This window comes from Schistocerca nitens, chromosome 4 (assembly GCF_023898315.1).
Source record: "Schistocerca nitens isolate TAMUIC-IGC-003100 chromosome 4, iqSchNite1.1, whole genome shotgun sequence".
Classification (NCBI taxonomy): Eukaryota; Metazoa; Arthropoda; class Insecta; order Orthoptera; family Acrididae; genus Schistocerca; species Schistocerca nitens.
This window is the reverse complement of record NC_064617.1, coordinates 166,416,658-166,437,063: the sequence shown is the minus strand read 5'-3', so window position 1 is coordinate 166,437,063 and position 20,406 is coordinate 166,416,658. Positions and strand designations below refer to the sequence as shown.

Sequence of the window (20,406 nt, the reverse complement as noted above, 5' to 3'; positions counted from 1 at the left end):
AATCCTGCCTCGGGCATGGATGTGTGTGATGTCCTTAGGTTAGTTAGGTTTAAGTAGTTCTAAGTTCCAGGGGACTGATAACCACAGCAGTTGAGTCCCATAGTGCTCAGAGCCATTTTTTAAATAAAGATATAGATTTACACCGCATGTTGCTTACATCGTTAAACCTAGAATGGTTTTTTTCGAAGTGATTAAGATAATAACGCTTTATGTTTAATATTACTAACAATGTACTTTAGAAAAATGTTTTATAGTCAGAAACTGCTAATATAAGGCTTCTTTTATAGGCAGCGTATGAAAGTAAATTTGACTTGCGCACTTTTACGCTCAATAAAAATGACGTATTTTACGATAATTAACGCACTAAAATTTTAATGTTTCTGAAATCACAGTAAACTGTCCATGTTTGGTGTTCTACCTGCTTTATTAAGAAACAAATTTCCTTCGGTAATGTCTACATCGTATGCTATGATCACATAATGCTGCTGCCGTAATCCATCAGTACTCCTATCAACTTCCACGGTTCATTAGCTACTACTGGGGATTTACACTCGAGGTTTTTGGAACGACCAAGAACGAGAGATCCCAAATGTTTGGAGCGAGTCAGGCTAAGTGTTTCTATGGAAGCGTCTACACACTTTAGCATGCTTCATGGAGGGACGCTGTTATTGCTGTCCTACCATCTGTGTGTTACCATTTGCTTTGCAGGTTCGCGCATCATGTCCGGAGTGGAAACATCCATCACAGACCATCCTTACATGGCGGGCTTGGAGGTTTGGGGTGCGTTTACCTGTGCAGCCACCGTCATCAAAAAGTCTTGGGCAATGACTGCTGCGCACTGTGTCAGGGGAAATGAAGGCTATGGTGAAATATGGCTTCGGGTTGGCACATCTGACCGCGAATATGCTGGGTGGTTGATTGCTGTGGATAAAGTTGTAAGACATGCTGAAAAGAGGCCAAACGACATAGCTCTCCTACACACGCAGACAGAATTTCCTATAGGGGATTTAGTCAAGGTACGGCACCGAAGCAGTAAGCTCACATTACTCAGGTATTTAATATTCTTTCGTTACTTTCTCTTATTTTGTATATGTATTTATTTTTGCTTCTGTGTCAACATTTTTGGCTCGGATTGAACCTTACGCCCAACGCTCGCTTTTATTTCCTGGATGTATTTGTAGGTCTTTCTTTCCACATATTTGAGAAGTGTAACGCTACCATGGAAGTCACCCCTTGATGCCTTAACACATCTCATCACCATAAAAATCAAGTAATAGGGGAAAAACTTGGCGGAATGAGATACTTATTATTTGATAATTTTTGTGAAATAAAGGAACACAAGAAAACATTTATTAAGTGTATACTAAACTGTATTGTGGTACAACCTAACGTAACTTACTTGGAAATCACATAAAACTCTATAGTATTTTTTTTACATTTGTTTCAAAAATAGGCTTGCGTGCTTCTCGTTGTGCCCCACCCACAGGGCGGAATCAGGTAAATCAGTTTCGGTGGAACGTTGAAATTACTGGTACTATCATCTTCAAATATAGACATGGAGTTGTTTAGCAAACAGTTTAGACTAAGGAGCATGGAATCGTAAAAAAAAAAAAAAAGAAAAAAATCATGAATAGGAGAGGAATATTGTAATGTAATTTTTAAGAGACAGAATTATTTTTAATGCCTAACACCTACTTATTGTTACTCTATTTTATTCAATCACATTGCTAGTGCACCAGATGTGTTCTTCGGCTTGCGAACAGTAACGGTGGATGCTTAGTAATAAATCCTATGGCCCTATCCTGTCCAAGTAGATAAATTTCTTTGTTAAACCTGTGTGAAATAAAATATGTTCCTGCTAAACGCTAGGTTAATGATCCGAAAGTGAAATTAAATTTTCTTTCTGATTTGTCAATGCTCTAGTTGCATTATTCTTACTTTTCCGAACGTATGTTTCCAACTTTGATTTGGCTACATTAAATTCCTTAACCGCTTATAAAACTCGGACTGCATAAGATGGGAGCGGATGAAAGTGTGATTTCCATTGATTTAAAATCCCAGTGCTGTCTGTCACTCTTTATAATGTACAAGGGTTGGAACATTAATAGTGGCAACTATTTATTTACAGCTCGTACAAAACAGATACGTATTTCAAAGTTTTGCTGACCTTCAAAGTAGTCACCAGCATTGTGTATAACCCGTTGCCAGCGATGTAGAAGTCTTAGGATACTCTTAGCAGTGCCAGTTGTGTTGACAGTTAGAGCGGCGCGGTCTACTGCCCGATGAATTTGTAGCAGTTCAGAAGCGAATGCCGTGAAGTGTTTCCTTCAGTTTAGAAATGTATCGGAACTTGCGAGGGCTTGTCAGGGGAATGCAGTAGGTTGTATAGCACTTAGCAGCCCCGTCAGTCAAACAAATCAGTTACAGCTTGCACTGTACGTGCTTAAGCGTAGTATTGCAAAATGTTGGTCAGATCCTAAGAAAGTGTCACCACTTCTGTCTGTATGCTGTTCATTTTTGGAACACAACCTACGACCAGCTTAGAGACAGAAGTGATGACACTTTCTGCGGGACCTGACCATCATTTTGCAGGACAATGCTCAAGCACGCACAGTGCAAGCTGTTACTGATTTGTTTGAATGATGGGGCTGCTAAGTGCTATACTACCTACAGCACTCCCCTAACTTAAGCCTCGAGAATTCTATTCCATTTCTAAACTGAAGGAAACACTTTACGGCATTCGCTTCAGAACTGCTACAATTTCGACGTGGAATGGACCGTGCTGATCGAACTGTCAACATTCCTGTTACTGCTAAGAGTATGCGAGGTGCTGGGGTGGAGAAATATTTGTACCTCTTTAATTCTGACGAATTTTGCTTCAGAGACATGCACCCGACCCCCTCCTTACCTACCACCTAATTAATTATGTGCACAACAGTAACGTAAGGAAATGATGGTGGGACACTGCTAGTTGGTAAAATAAGGAGTGCTCACTCACAATAATTTAATAAAAATCGTAAAAGTATCATGATAAACAAGAGAAAATGGGATTCGGTATATACCTACGAAATGATATGCGGATTTAATATTACAACGAGATTTATTACACATCAGAACATAAAGATACATGATTATCGACATAAACAGTATGTTAAAGGATAGGGTATAGTGCACTTGTGAGAATAAGAGTTTGCTCCAGAGCAAGGGGCTCCCACTCTCTGTGATGCACTAGATTGAAGATGAGGAACGGAGGCCTTAATGAATCAAATATTGCTTTCCCGACTATATTGCAGTATCGCGATTAGTAGCGATAACTAAAATGGGATCACATGGAGAAACAAAGAAGGTGGACTTGTAGCAAAGCGAGCGCACGTGCTGCAGAGGGATTCAGTATAAAAATGATTGGTCCGACAATGCCGAAGCCGCAAAACACTGTACCATACCTAAAATCTGCATACGTCATCGGTAGGCAGCGTTCTAACGATTTAGGCGCCGACTTCTGCTGTGCAGTACTCTGTTTCAACCCCTGGCATCGAAGGCTGTCCGAGAATTCTCTGCCGAAAACGTGCGACTAAGTCGCTAGACTGTCCAACTCCGACGAAATTTAGGTCCCGAACGCCTGCGCCCGCACAACGCAAGAGCGAAGTCAATATTGCTCAGCTCCCTACTATCCTCGAAAACCGCGAATCAGCAGTCAGTGCTGATTCCGTAATTCCCCTACACTGTCTCAGAACATCATTCTCACCAATAGCGACCGTTCCCTCCAATTTCGAACAGGGCATTGTGACGTCAACTAGCCTCAGTTTATGTTGACCAGTCATGCCTCTGCTGTTCAGCTGAGGGCACTGAACTTGCATTTGACGGGCTACGAAAACAACATGCCTAGACCACCTGCCTTCTGGTGCCAGACAGTCGCACCCAGCAGGACAGGGTCCACAAGTATTCTCAGAATCATGAGGACAATGCAGTCAGTCCGTGCCAGCAGTGTTTGTACGGTACTCACCTGAACGGTAAACACATATACTGCGGCGATACAGACGCCTCGCAGGTCGTTTCGCCCTGCATACAATAGGAGAAACTCAACTGACGTCAGTTGTTCCGCCAGGCGCTTAAGCCCACTGTACGAAACCCTCAGAATTCGGGGAAGTGCAGCCTCCAACCGGAAATGCATTGTGCCGTGTCCTCCGATACTCGCCTTGCACAGGCCACCCAGGGAAGTAACCTAACATGCATAGGATTCAAGTGAAAAGCATTTGGAGCTCTCAGTACAAATAATCTCATTACAATAACCTTACTGAGCCTGTTGCCACCGTGCAATGAGTGACATAAAACATTAATAAAATTTATAAAAAAGAGAGGCGACATGCAAAAGAGGGCATGAAACTTCTCATTACTCCCCAGTCAATATAAATTATTTTTGGTAGTGGTTGACTTATTTCACAGAGATAGTGTGAATCACTCAAAAGGGATCTGTCCAAACAGATTCCAAAATGTCACTACAAACTGGCAGATCGAATTTAAAATTGATGAGAAAACGAAAGGTGGAATTTTACTTATGGCCTTACCAACATCTTATCCACATTCACGAATGTCACACTCGACATATATTCGCCCTCAGGGAACCCACTCTCATTCATGGACATTCTCGTACAGTCATACAAATGTTGGAAAACATGCCAGAAGGCCAAGTTCGAAGCTGCAATAAAATTTTGAACTATTGGATCTGCATGCTTCTCATTAAGGTAACAGTTAAGAATTAGTTACTGGAGCCCAACTCAAACTCACACATGCTTTTTCATGAAGCCAAAAAGACAAAAAATATTTATGTGCTTCATTGTTGAAACATTTAGCCATACTCACTCCGTTTCTCTGAACAGAAAGGACGGTAATTTTTTTGCAGTGATTGATTGACTGATGGTCCATTCACCACTAACCAGAATTGTAACCACAGATATCCCACGCACATACACAAAACAAACAAAAATACTCTCCTGTAACTGTGGCATATTATTGTTTATAACATTTTGTAACTATTGGCACATACACAAGAAATTTGTACACATAGTGACGCTTCACAGGCATCACCGTAAGTGAGATAGAGATACAGTGTACAAGAAAACAGAAATTTCTTAAGTACACCTGTGTGATTGAACATTACGTAACATAGTCTGCATCACAAGAAAACTTGTTCTAAACTGACATGATGATATATAGTATCCGAAATAAAGTCTGAGGGAAAAAAAACAAAAAACAATGTTTTCACTAAGGGCACGAATTTTACTGTGTTCATGCAGTTGTCTGAGCCAAAAAAAAAAAAAAAATCCTTCATATGCCAACATCACACAACGAATCACTCAACACACGGACATCGCCACACTCATACTCATTTGTGTGGTGGGGTGGTGGTTCCTGGTGTGGAGAAAAGGGGAGGAGTGCGACTAGTGGTGCGGGCCTCCAATCTAATGTTTCTCGGAACCAGGCGCGGAAATGGCATCCGGAAGTAACTTCAGTCATCCTCCCCTCTCTGTAGAGGCGTTGTCAGTCAACAGGAAGCTCATAGGGTGCTAGGACAGCCTATTGTTGATTTGCAGTTCTGTGCGGTATGATGGCAAGCGCATGTACAGGCTACGATTGTCACTGAGGACTCCAAGATTCTGGTCAGACCCATAGGACAGGTATTTGGCTGTCCGAAGACAGTAACACTTGGTCTTATTTAGACCGGTCGTGTGACAAATAAATAACCTTTTATTCTGACTGGTAGCGAATATTTATCTACACCCTATAAAGTAGGCTCAGCCAAGAATTGTGGCGCAAGACCGTGTAGTTCAGCGTCCCGTCCGCGACCGTGTGTCGCTAGCATCGGCATAGGAGCGAGAGAGAGAGAGAGAGAGAGAGAGAGAGAGAGACAGCTGTGGAGCGAGGGAGACCGCACAGCACTGCTCTGCGCTGGCCGTCCCGCGTTCAGATCAAACGTAAACAAAATATTATATTTTAGAATTAATTTTATGTAAGGGATATGGTCTCATTCTTACTATTAGTAGTTACAAGTAAGGATTTTTTTATTATACTTCGTGCTACAAATTTTTTGTATTCCTTTTCCGAACTTAGAAATCGGATCCTTGGTTTGTTATTTTGTATGTAATAATTTTAACTGACCAAGTTTGAAAACTTGTTAAAATAGAATTAAGGTTATAAAGCTCTTTAATTCTTACAGTCAACATGGTTAAAGAAGACAATTGACATTTTACACGTTTTTCTTTTTCGAGGAAACGATTTTGTCTAGGCTTGGTACAATATTCCGTGAGATTGCTAACCTCAAAGAATTGGTCAAATTTTTATCGCCAAGGAATGAACGTTCTTAGTTTTAGCAAGCTTTAAAATAGAGAAAAAGCGCTCACAAATATACGTGGAACCAAACATTGAGAGAACTTTGGCCGCGTGCTTGTGCAAAAAAAAAAAATATTTCTCTCGTGTGAGACAGCTGTAAAAGTCATCCAAAGTTTTACACATAAGAAAGCGGCCCTTCAGGCGGATATGGCACTGTAGGTCAATCAGCTCTAGTGGAATCAGTTGTGAGACGTCCTCTGCCCGAAGGGAAAACGGGCGAACAAATATATCTATCGGCTGGCGTTCGAGCGGTCCGCACGGCGTGCTAAGCGGCACCGATCTGCCACTGCAGCAACATACGAATTCGCCCGGGGCGCTGGCCGCGTGGGACCGCGAGCGCTAGCGCCCCAGAGGCACAGTTTGGACGAGCCTGCTATAAAGGAACAATCTCGGAGTTTGACACCATGCACTATGGATAAAATTCACGAAAAATTTCAGTACAAGATACTACTCTTAGAGTCACTCGGAACTACTCGGAACTGCTCTCTGTAGGACAGGAGATAATAACGACAAACTGCAGTCCAGCAAAACCCAGCACAGAAATGCTTTGGGCATGCAGTCCGGCCTATTATAGTGAATTATACGAATTCGTGCAAGAACTGTAAACGGCGTCTGTCATAAGTGCGGCTCAGGAGATCCTCTCTCCGACACTTTGTTCCACCTTTATTAGAGCATGCCTCGTCGTCCGCCACCTCTTCTGCAGTCGAATCCCCATTTCTGCGTCACTGCCGAGTGACGCGGCGCTGACTCCTCACCTAGCCGCTAATGGTTCGCCCGTCCCAGTGGGATTCCGAGGGATATGCCCGCCCTCAGCTGACCCAAAGCTGTCTGCCAGGTGAGCCGCCACCTTACTTCCACTGCGCTGAACAGGTGGGTGGCACGCGCCTCTGAGCGTTTGGTTGGAGGAGGGGATGTGACTGACGCCTCCTTCAGGTTTCTCCCTGCCGCCCGAGCCCATTTACTCCATTCCTTGTAGTGTCAGTTCTCGCCCAGGAGTCACTCGCTGTTCCCAGTATCTGACAATACTTAAATCCTTTTATAAAGTGTGCCTCCCCAAAACGTTTTACAAATACAGCATTAAGAATTCCTTACAAAGGTCTCAGATAGTGAAACATCCTGGCAGATTAAACCCGTGTGCCGGACCGAGATTCGAACTCGGGACCTTTGCCTTTCGCAGGGAGGAGAGCTTCTTTAAAGTTTGGAAGGTAGGAGACAAGGTACTGGCAGAAGTATAGCTGTAAGGACGGGGCGTGAATCGTGCTTGGATAGCTCAGTTGGTAGAGCACTTGCCACTTGCCGGATAAAGGCAAAGATCCCGAGTTCGAGTCTCGGTACGACGTACGGTTTTAATCTGCTAGGAAATTTCATATCAGCGTACACCCCGCTGCAGAGTGAAAATCTCATTCTGGCCTCAGATAGTATTTTGTACATTCAATTAAAACATTAATACAAAGGAATATTTACATGAATAGAACTTTTACACTAATTCAATATAAAATGTATTATAGTCTGATGAAAATATTTACCATAGTATTGCATATAGTCACCTAACCTATAGGCCCATTGTTGATAGGAGTGTGTGTGAGTGATTATTGACGCATTAAGTAAAGAAAAGCTGAAGTACGCTACCCATAACCCTGAACTACTATATGTAGTCCCAACTGTGGCCTACCCGTCACTGGAGCATGCTCACAACGTCGGATGACAATTTAAATTTGCTAAGTACGCTATCTACAGGCGCCAATGCAAGTCTCTCGCCGTCTCTGACCCCAGAGGCCTCAGTGGATCCCTGAAACTGCTCAGGACATGGCGGCCACACACAAATTCACAATGAACCCAAGTTACCCGAGATAAAATTAGCTGCAATTGCCTTAGCAATGGAAATTAGTGAAAATACAGTATGTAACTTATTGGCTACACCCGTTTACCATACATACGCCCATGTCCTGCCCCACTGAGACAACTCGATGGATGTTGCTGTCTCTGGCGTGGCCGATACGCTGAGTTGGTGGCTGCTCATCTGAGATGGAACTGGATATAATGAAACTTATAGTGGAAAATTTACCCAAAAAAACAAGAAAGACTTCGTAAGTGACAATGCAAAGACTCTACCTCTGTAAACAAGTTCTTCCAAATATCATCCTTTCGGACTTCCCTCGTGTGCTAGGTCTGACACCAAGGCACCAATTACCGGACTTGTTGATGAATTCCATACCTTCTGCATTACAACTCTCAAACGATAAATCCGGACGACTTCACACGTACAGAAACGTGGCGTACCATCGTACGAGAAACTCGCCACACTCCAGAAAGGTTACTCCCAGCAGCAGCGCCGTGGAAGGACACAATGGTCACCTTTGTACACCACTAGCCATTAAAATTACTACCCCACGAAGATGACGTGCTACAGACGTGAAATTTAACCGACAGGAAGAAGATACTGTGATATGCAAATGATTAGCTTTTCATAGCATTCACACAAGATTGGCGCCGTTGGCGACACCTATAACGTGCGACTTGAGGAAAGTTTCCAACCGATTTCTCACACACAAACAGCAGTTGATCGGTGTTGCCTAGTGAAACGTTGTTGTGATGCCTCGTGTGAGGAGGAGAAATGCGTTCCATCACGTTTCCGACTTTGATAAAGGTCGGATTGTAGCCTATCGCCATTGCGGTTTATCGTATCACGACATTGCTCCTCGCGTTGGTCGAAATCCAATGAGTGTTAGCAGAATATGGAATCGGTGGGTTCAGGAGGGTAATAGGGAACGCCGTGCTGGATCTCAACCGTCTCGTATCACTAGCAGTCGAGATGACAGGCATCTTATCCGTATGGTTGTAACGGATCGTGCAGGTACGTCTCGATCCCTGAGTAAAAAGATAGGGACGTTTACAAGACAAAAACCATTAAGCAGCAGCAGCAGCATGGACTATCAGCTCGGAGACAAGGGCTGCGGTTACCCTTGACGCTGCATCACCGACAGGAGCGCCTGCAATGGTGTACTCAACAACGAACCTGGGTGCATGAATAGCAATTTTTTCGGATGAATCCAGGTTTACAGCACCATGATGGTCGCATCCGTGTTTGGCGACATCACGGTGAACGCACATTGGAAGCGTGTATTCGTCATCGCCATACTGGCGTATCACCCAGCGTGATGGTATGGTGTGCAATTGGTTGCACGTCTCGGTCACCTCTTGTTCGCAACGACGGTACTTTGAACAGTGGACGTTACATTTCAGATGTGTTGCGACCCGTGGCTCTACCCTTCATTCGATCCCTGCGAAACCCTACATTTCAGCAGGATAATGTACGACCGCATGTTGCAGGTCCTGCACGGGCCTTTCTGGATACAGAAAATGTTCGACCTCTGCCCTGGCCAGCACATTCTCCAGATCTCTCACCAATTGAACACGTCTGGTCAATGGTGGGGAAGCAACTGGCTCGTCACAATACGCCAGTCACTACTCTTGACTAACTGTGGTATCGTGTTGAAGCTGAACGGGTAGCTGTACGTGTACACGCTATCCAAGCTCTGTTTGACTCAATGCCCAGGCGTATCAAGGCCGTTATTGCGGCCAGAGGTGGTTGTTCTGGGTACTGATTTTTCAGGATTTGTCCACCCAAATTGCGTGAAAATGTAATCACATGTCAGTTCTAGTATAATATATTTGTCCAATGAATACCCGTTTATCATCTGCATTTCTTCTTCGTGTAGCAATTTTAATGGCCAGTAGTGTATATCCACCTCCAAACCCTAAGAGCATGGCGCAACGCGCTGTGGCGTGCAAAACACGCCAACGAGAAAAAAAAGGCCCACAGAAAATAGGTGCAACACTGCAGTTGTGTGCCCATAACGCCAGTCACAAGTACCACGAAAACAAACAAATGGAGCAACGCTGTAAGGCGTGCCCAGAACAGTGTCGATATGCATCCAGTAGCACTTCCTCAACAAAGACACAGTAGTAGGTATGGTGTAAAGACATAACTCACATGAAGATCGAGTCTGTGTTACCATTTACTCGGAAGAGTGGTGGCTCTCCCATGTAACGGAAAGTCCAGAAAAGTGAATTAGATCGATACTTCGCTTTCGGAGTTAACCAATTTCGCGCAAGATCATATGTCGCTTCGTAGACCCTACAAGCTATACATGTACATGTTAAGGACTATAAATAACAACAAATTACCACACGTAATTTCTAATATGTACACAAAAGAAAGGTGTTTTCTAACCAAGTTTATTTTACAAATTTTTCCATTTTGTTTTACACACAAGAATTATTCCACAAAAGGCTTCATGTGGAGTATATGGTGAATACCAATGGATATCTTGCCCTTCAGTGACAGCAAATCGTACGTGTTCTGGTGGGCGATTGTTTTAACCCTGTAGGGTCCATTGTACACTGAGAAAAACTTTTGGCATTTCTGTTTTCGTTTATTCGAATGCCGAAAAGATTTCACCGACCCTTTTTCACCTATACAAAAACAACGTTCTCGCTCTCCTTATACTTCAACGTATGTAAACGGCCGAATCCGCACGGTCCTGGCTTCAATATCGCCCTCCATTTCTGTTTCGGTGACTGGAACGTTGACTCATCCCGCAGTTTATCTGAATCTCCGTGCCTCCAGTTCGTGTCGTCCTGGCGGGTATCATTTTGCCTCTGCCAGTTACTCTGCCGTCCTCAATATTGTCTCCCGTATTCCTGCCTCCCATACGTTGTATCACGCTCATTCCTCCTGACATTGTTGCTCTTATTGCGCGGTGCTCCACTAAAGTCGCCATTGTAATGGTATACTGCCCTTTCCTTCGATCATGGGCTGCTTCTTTTTCAAAAATTAACTCCAACTCTAGCAGAAGGCTTATGAATGTTTCAGTATTCGATCCGTACTTTCCTACAAGCGCTTGCTGGTAGCTGCTTGGCAGTTTCGCAAAACAGAACTTAATTATTTCACCGTCACTATGTGGCACATCAAGAAACTGATTCTTTCTAATTAAAACCTCGAAGAGCTTCGTAGGGCTCTTGTATCCTGTCGCCTCCAGATCTGGACAGAAATTGATTTCTAGTTTTAATCGGTCTTGCATTTCGCTCGAACAATACGTTCCGGGAAACACGTCGGTGAATTCTTGACACATCCGGCATGTACCAACAACACCGCGTATTTTCGCAGCTGCCGTCTCCTCGATGTGCCCGCAGATATATTCTAAATTAGCTGTCAATGACTAAGATATTGGTAGCGTACTAGAAAATTATGACAGCCAAATTTTTGGATGAAGTGAGCCTCCATTTTCCCGAAAATTTTAGAATTTGAGGACCGATAAAAAGTGTTTGTAATCAAACTCTGGTCCCTCTTTATCATTTCTATTGGTTGTAGTATCAAACGCGCCCGTCTGTTCGACGCGAGGTGACATCCCATGCGTGCTGTGACCACGTAGTCATAATGATACTGAAACTGAGTGTTAGTTATTACGATCGGGCTGTAATTTTGCGTCCGTGTGCTCCCTGGGCTGCTGTGTGAGTTTGTCCACTACCTTACGCCGAGCCGGTGCACGGTGGGCAGACGTCTGGCGCCACACTTCCATGTCCGCCAGTCGTCGCCTCTGGACGCGATGTACCAATTTGTACTTGGCGTTCCAGGAGTGCTACACGTTCTTCTACGCTTTCGCACCTTTGGGTGGTACCCGCAACTCCTTCTTCAACGCTTTACATTCTTTGCGTTGTGCTCTGCGAGTGCTTCCTTCCCCTGGGCTCTTATTGCATCAGTTCCTACCGCATTGACGTGTCAAAATCGCCTAGCGATTCTTGCACGTTTTTTGCGACTTTTGCCATTTTTTTGGCGCCAGCTGCTTAAACCCTTGCTAATTCTGCTTCCTTCTTCGCTTCAACGGCCCTTTTCTTCGCCTCGGCTCTAGCCTTACCGACCTCCGCTACTTCACTCTTCACTTCGTTCACAACCGCAGGTACCTTATTCTCTGCTTCATCCATTCTCTTTTCTAGGCTCTGTTTTATGTCCTTTACCACCCCCAAAATCTCTATTAATAAATCGGCTGACAAGGCCCATCTTCACCAGTTGGTGATGCTACTCTAGACAGTTTAGCACTGTTGAACAGTGGAGGCCCAATTTTCCTCATTGTGTTCTCATCAATGGTTTTATTTATATGAACAAAATTCTCCACATGCCTATTCACTTCTACCACCCCATCTTTCTGACTGATTTCACCGTTCTGATCCTCCTGTTCTCGGTCTGCCTCCGATTCGCGTCTAACGTCTGTGCTCCACACCTCTCGTCCCGTAAGAAAACTTAACAATTCTTCATCTGGCTAAACCTTGTTACTACCCTGATCCTGCTCCATCGTGTGTAGTCTATTTATTTGAGGTGCGTTCGACAACAGTCGCGATCTGGTACGAGTGAACATTCGTTCAAAAAAAAAAAAAAAAACAGGGAAAACCCCATATGACACAAAAATTACACTAATCTACTCCTACTTTAAAAAATATTAAAAGTCGATAAGTCAGTTTCAACGGAATGTGATGTAGTACAGAACCCGCACACATCAACCAACACACTAAACCAAGCAAAATGAAATTACTAAATAAATCGACAAAATCAATGGCTATTACATGCGCGCCGCGAAGTATTTCTACAGGGAAATATAATTACAGAAAAGAAAATTAATTATGGTGTTTCTTTTTAATTAGGAAATGTTATCGATCAAGTCCTGAAAGCGTCTCAGCAGTCACAGGAAAGAACCGAGGCTAAGGTCACCATATTAAGCGATGTCTTGAGATGGAGAAGAGTTTGTACCTCTTTAATTCGGACGAATTTTGCATGAGAGCGAGACATGCACTCGACCCCCTCGCTACCTAACCCCAAATTAATCATGCCCACAACAGTAACGAAAGGAAATGTTGGTGGACACTGCTGGTTGGTAAAAAAAGGAGTGCACACCCACAAAAATTTTATAAAAATCGTAATCTACTCAGAGAAATGAAGAGAAATTTACTAAAGAAAACAAGAGGAAATGGGTTAGGCATATATCTACGACACGACATGCGGATTAAATACTACAATGTGACTTATTATACATCAGAACTTAAAGGCACATGATTATCGACACAAACAGTTGGTTAAAGGATGGGGTATACTAAACTATAGCGAGAATAAGAGCTGGCTCCAGAACAAGGGGCTCCTACTCTCTGTGATGCAATAGATTGATGATAATGACTGGAGGTCCTAATGAATCAAATATTTCTCTCCCGACTATATTGCAGTATTGCGATTAGTAGTGAGGCCTCAAATGGCCGGCCAGTGTGGCCGAGCGGTTCTAGGCGCTTAAGTCCGCAACCGCGCTGCTGCTACTGTCGCAGGTTGGAATCCTACCTTGGTCATGGATGTGTGTTATGTCCTTGGGTTAGTTAGGTTTAAGTAGTTCTAAGTCTAGGGGACTGATGATCTCAGATGTTAAGTTCCATACTGCTTAGAGCCATTCGAACCATTTGAAGAGCTCAAATTGGATCACATGGAGAAACAAGCAAGATGGACTTGTAGCAAAGCGAGAGCTCGTACTGCTGAGGGATTCATTATAAAAATGATAGGTCCTACAATGACGATGCTGCAAAATACTGTACCAGATCAGAAATCTGCAGCACGTCATCGGTAGGACCGTTGTAATGACGTAGGCGCCAACTTCTGCTGCGCTTCAACTCTGTTTCATACCCTGGCCTCGAAATCTGTCCGAGAATTCTAAGTTATGCCGAAAACGTGCTACTAAGTCGCAAGACCGTCCGACTGCGACGAAGATTAGATGCCGAGTACCTGCGCCCGTGCAACGCAAGAGTGAAGCCAAGATTGCTCAACTCGCCACTACTCTCGAAAAATGCGATTCAGCATTCAGTGCTGATTCCGTAATTCTCCCTCACTGTCTCGGGACATAATTCTCACCAATAGCGAACGTTCCCTCCAATTTCGAGCAGGGCTTTTTGACGTCAACTAGCCTCAGTTTAAGTTGACCAACCATGCGTCTGCTATTCAGCTGAAGGCACTGAACTTGTCATTTGACCAGCTAGGAAAACAACATGCCTAGACCACCGTCCATCCGGTGCCAGACAGTCGCACCCAACAGACCACGGTCCGCGAGTATTCTCATAATCATGAGAACAACGCAGTCAGTGCGTGCCAGCAGTTTTCGTTCCGGACGCGTCATAACGGTAAACACATAAACTGCTGCGACTCTCAGACGTCTCGCAGGTCGTTTCGCCCTGCATGCAGTAGTCGAAACTTGACCGACGAAAGTCGAACCGACAGGTGCTTAAGCCCATTGATGTGCGACCCTCTGAGTATTCGCAGAAGTGCAATCCCCAACCGCAAACGCAGTGTGCCGCGTCCACCGGTGCTCGCGTCGCACGGGCCATCCAGGGAAGTAACCCAACAAGCATAGGAATCAAGTGAAAAGTATTTTGAGCTCTCAGTACAAATATTCTCACTGCAATAACCTTATTCGGCCTGTTACCACCGTGCGATGACATAAAACATTAATAACACTGGTGAGTATTAGAGGCGATATGGAACCTCTCAAGTATCGTACAGCTGGTTATACATAATACTGGTGACTACTTTGAAACACGTATCTATTTTGTACGAGGTGTAAATAAATAGTGGCCACTATTAAGCTTCCAACCCTCGTAAGTTCACACCACTGTAAACGCAAGGAGGAGAAAAAAGATATATCTAATTTGAAATATACTTTCATAAAAAAATGACTAAGCAGAAGATGACCTATCCCTTTCTTCCCCATCCTAATCCACCCCAGCACCACATGTCAGCTAGTAAATTCTTTCGAGCATAATGTATAACGTAGTGAAATGTATTATATAGTTAATACACGGGACGAATTCTAATAATACCAGGTGAATTCTTGACTCGAAATGTACGAAAGAAGGTCCTATGAACATGTGACCGGAAACGCAGCGCTGCCACGGTAGATGGCGATAACGAATGAAAGTCCCATTGACCACGTGCCTTGTGTTCCTTGTGTGTTGCGGGCTGTGTGATCGACGCAGCGTACTGTAAGCAGCTGAATGGTCCGGTATTCATGTAGCGAACAATCCCAGATGGTGTTTGTGTATGGCCAAGTACATGGAAACGCCAGAGAGGCAGCACATCTATACCAAAACCAGTACCCACACGGACACCTACCACATGACACAAAATTTCAGTCCATCTTTGGGAGTGTTGTGTGATCATGTGTCCTTTCAGACCAAGACACGTGCAGGGAAGTGGTTGACTACGCGTACACCAGATTTGGAGGACCGCGTTCTATAGGATATTGAGACGAACCCTTTTGCAAGATCCAGGTAAGTGGTACTCCCACATGGTGTAGGCAAAAATATGATTATGTGTATCCTGAGTGACAAACACTACTCTCCTCATCGCCTGCAACGAGTGCGAAGATTATCAGAAGTGGATTTCCCTCCACGGGAAGTAGTTTGTCGATGCTTTTTGCACCTGCTATCACATTTACGGGATTTCTGTCATCAATTCCCTTTACTGCTGGAGCAACCTTCACCCGTACTAGCGTAATCAATCTGCATAATCCTCATCTATGGGCTACAGACATGGCACATGATCAGAAGACCTTCCATTCGTCAGCGCTATCCACCGTGGCAACGATGCACTTCCGGATAAATAATCAGAAGACATTTTTCCCTTCATTTCTAGTCAGAAATCCGTCCCTGCAGTTTGTAGATTTTATTAATGTTCACCCTGTATAGTTCATGGAACGAATTTTAAGACTGAATGTCGGTTAAGGCCGCAAAATTGACAATTAACGGCTTATCTCGCCTTGAAATTCACAAAAAGTTGAGAAAACCCAGCTGGAAACGTGAAGGTCAAAAGTTTACTTGGATGTCGGTCTCAAATCCAGCATTCCTCCCATTCAGAGACGTCGTTACATCTCACTAAAATGGGCTGCAGTACTCTCCAGTTTAGAAAACTGCACGGTCCCATTTTGCCTCACTATCCTGTTCCAGCCGAGATAGATACGATGCCCACTCCTACCACATTATTACAAGTTTATATGCCAACTAGTTCATCAGATGATGAAGATAGTGAAGAAATATATCAGATAAAAAAATCTATTCAGATATTTAAGGGAGAGGAAAATTTAATATTATTGGGGTACTTGAATTCTATAGTAGAAAAAGGAACAGAAGGAAAAGTAGTAGGTGTACATGGACTGGGGGTAAAGAGGCCTTGAGACAACGGAAAGTTTCAGATAGATCATATAACTTTAAGACAGAGATTCAGGAACCAGGTTTTAAGCTGTAAGACACTTACAGGGGCAGATGTGGACTTTGACCACAACTTTTTAGTTATGAACTATAGATTAAAACTGAAGAAACTCCAAAAAGACAGAAACTCGAGGAGTTGGGACTTGAATAAACTGAAAGAACCAGAGGCTGTAGAGAGTTTCAGAGCGAGAATTAGAGAATGACTGGCAATAACAGGGGAAAAGAATACAGTAGAGGAAGAATAGGTAACTCTGAAGGCAGCAGAGGATCAAGTAGGTAAAATGACGATCGATAGTAAAAATCTTGCGTGACACAAGGGATACTGAATTTAATCAATGAAAGAAAATATCAAAATGCACTAAATGAAGCAGGCGAAAAGGAATAGAAATGTCTCAAAAAATGAGATCGGCAGAAAGAGCAAGATGGCTGAGCTGGAATGGCTAGAGGACAAATTTAACGATGTAGAAGCATATATCACTAGGGGTAAGATAGATACCGTCAACAGGAAAATTAGAGACATTTGGAGAAAAGAGAACCACCTTTATGAACATCAAAAGCTGAGATGGATAGCCAATCCTGAGCAAAGAAGTGAAAGCAAACAGGTGGAAGGAGTATACAGAGAGTCTATACAAAGGGGATGTACCCTAGAACAATATTATGGAAATGTAAAAAGACATAAATGAAAATTAGATGGGAGGTATGACACTGCGGGATGAATTTGACGGAGCACTGAAAGACATAAGTCGAAATAAGGCAACGGGAGTAGACAACATTCCACTAGATATGGTGATAGTCTTGGAAGAGTCAGCCATGACAATACTTCCATCTGTTGAGCAAGATGTATGAGACAGGCGAAATATCCTCATACTTCAGGAAGAATGCAATAAGTCCAAGTCCGAACAAAGTATATGCTGACAGGTGTGAATATTACTGAACTATCAGTTTAATAAGCCACGGTTGCAAATACTAACATGAATTCTTTAAAGACGAATGGAAAAACTGGTAGAAGCCGACCACGCGGAAATCCGTTTGGATTCCGTAGAAATGTAGAGACATGCGAGGCAGTACTTCAAGGACTGATCTTACAGGATAGATTAAGCAAAAGCAAATCTACGTTCCTAGCCTTTGTACACTTAAAGAAAGCTTTTGACAATGTTGGCCGGAATTATCTCTTTCTAATTTTGAAGGTGGCAGGAGTAAAATACAGGGACCGAAAGGCTATTTACAATTTTTATAGAAAGGAAGCATTGGTTGAGAAGGGAGTGAGACAGGATTGTAACCTATCGCCGATGTTATTCTATCTGTATACTGATCAAGCAGTAACAGACAGAAAAGAAAAATGTGAAGTAGGAATTGAAATCCGTGGAGAAGGAATAAAATAATGATTAAAGAAGAGATCGGTTGGTAGGTAGGACACATTGTGAAGCATCAATGGATCACCAATTTAGCAGTGGAGAGAAGCGTGGGGGATAAAAATCGTAGATAGAGAGCAAGAGATTAATACACTAATCAGATTCAGGAAGATGTAGGGTGTAGTAGTTACCCGGAGATGAAGAGGCTTGCACAAGATAGAATAGCATGGAGAGCTGCATAAAAATCAGGCTTTCTACTGAAGACCACAACAGCAGTGCAATCTGCTGTTTATACTCGTCTTCCTCTGCTTTACTCTCTTTCTACACTCTTCACTAATTACATTATTAATTGTAATCAACTGGTAGTTTGATTCGCTCTTACTTCTCCTGGTCACGGCAATGTCATCAGTGAATCTCACCACTCTTATCATGTCAGCCTGCATTTAACCACACTTCAGAATTTTACTTCCCACGCCGCTTCTTCGACTCACACGTTGAATGGGAACGGAGCAGAAAACATCCATTTCGCGCAGACTCTATAACCAGAGCACTTCTTCCTTCGGCTTCCATTCGTATTGCAGTCCCCCGATTTTCACTCATAATGTGTCTTTCCCATCTTCCTTTTGTTAATAAATACAAGCAGCACGACATCTCGGTTCCGTACCCCACACAATGTCCGTCCTACTGGGCCCCAATGATATGGTTGTCAATTAAAAGGACTTGGTATTTTATGCTAGTCGCACTGAAAATAGTACCGGTTGGCAAATTTTGTAATTTGAGAAATATAACACACAAAAATATTTCTGTGTTTTACTTTAACTCGTTTCGTTAGCCCATAAATGTGTTTATTAACATACAACAAACATTTACAGGAGAAATTAGATATATATTACAACATGAGGGAAGGGAAGGGGAATTAGATTTAGTACTACAACGAATGGAACGAAGTCGATGAACTCTACGTTTAACCCACTGAAGAAAACGAAACCAAAAGTAGACAAGTGGAATATGTTGTAGCGACCTATCCCTAAGTGAATAACAAATGGTTTTACGTAAAAGACATAGATTTGCTTACATTTTCATAAGATGGAATATATGACAACTAAATCGAGCAGACTTTTCACTCCCACACTGTGATTCCAGAAAGAGAAGAGATTCGGACAGCTGACGGAGGGGTTTACAGCACGTTGTAAATGAGATGTAGTATCAAATACGTCGGTTCTTAATTGCAAAAATTGTCACACTTAGTAATTGTCTGAAACATCGCCAACTACCACAAACTGGAAACAATGATTTGAGTAAAACGTAGGTTTCTTTAGGTAAAATCCGAAAAGGCAATAAAATGTGTGGGACCCTTTTGAAAATACAAACTTGACCGCGTCAAATTGGTGGTCTGTTGCAGCACAGAGAGACGTCCCCGCTTCAGCTAGAACATTAATTTTATTCTATGCGTTGCTTTCGAGGTATTTAGTTATCTCTTGGGCGCTGATGACCCCGCTGTTTAGCGCCCGTAAACCACAAACACACACACTAGTTATCTCTAGCTAAAACAAACACTCTGTATAACGCACACGCTTATTGATCGGACACCAAAATCTGCATCTATTTCTTGCAATTTACCTTATGGTGTGTGAGGAATGGTACTTAGTGTATATCTTCCTTCTGTTCTCGTCGGAAAAGGCCAGAGCGAAGAACGATTGTTTGACACGTACGAATGAGCTCAGATCTCTTTACCTTCATGGAATTTCTCGAGATAGTCAAGTGCAACCACAACGGAAGGTATCTGTGGAAAAACCATTCTATCCTCTAACTCCCGAAGAGGGGGAACAGCTTCTTCAGTAGTTGCAAGGGGAGCCGTCTGGATGACTGAGTGATCCGTCTTAGTAACATCAGCCAGCTTAATGTGCTGAAAAGTCGAAAGATTGAAAGCATAGTCGATTTACTGCGGTTACTTATCCCGGGGAAGGCCGCTCTACGGTGTTGTTACATAATGATGGCACCCTTTCGGATAAAATATTCCAGAGGTAAGAATAGCCCCATTCTGATGTCAAGATGGGGACTAATAAGCAGGATGTCATCCTCGGCATATACTAAACCGGCGTCCTACTGCTCGGAACGTGGAGTGTTAGATCCTCTAATCGGATAAGTAGGATAGAGAATGTATAAACCAAAATTTATAGCTTAAAGTTAGATATAGTGATGATTAGTGAAGTGTGATGGCAGGAAGACTAGGACTCCTGGAAAGGACACCACAGGTTTATCAATAAATCAATCAGAGGTACAAGAAGTGTTTATGTAGTCAGTAATCTGAAAACAGGAATGCTAGGAAGCTACTGTGCACTACACGGCTAACGCATTGTCGTAATCGCGATAGACA

General features: G+C 43.2%; 1 protein-coding gene across 1 annotated transcript in view; it reads left to right on the top strand.

Moving 5' to 3' along the window:
- The first annotated feature begins 719 nt into the window (after positions 1 to 719).
- LOC126252182 (trypsin-2-like) overlaps positions 720 to 20,406 on the top strand; it is a 40,266-nt gene continuing 20,579 nt past the window's right edge. The window contains exon 1 of the mRNA XM_049953053.1: positions 720 to 1,016. Within this exon, the coding sequence (XP_049809010.1) occupies positions 720 to 1,016 (297 nt within the window). The remainder of the gene's footprint in view (positions 1,017 to 20,406) is intronic.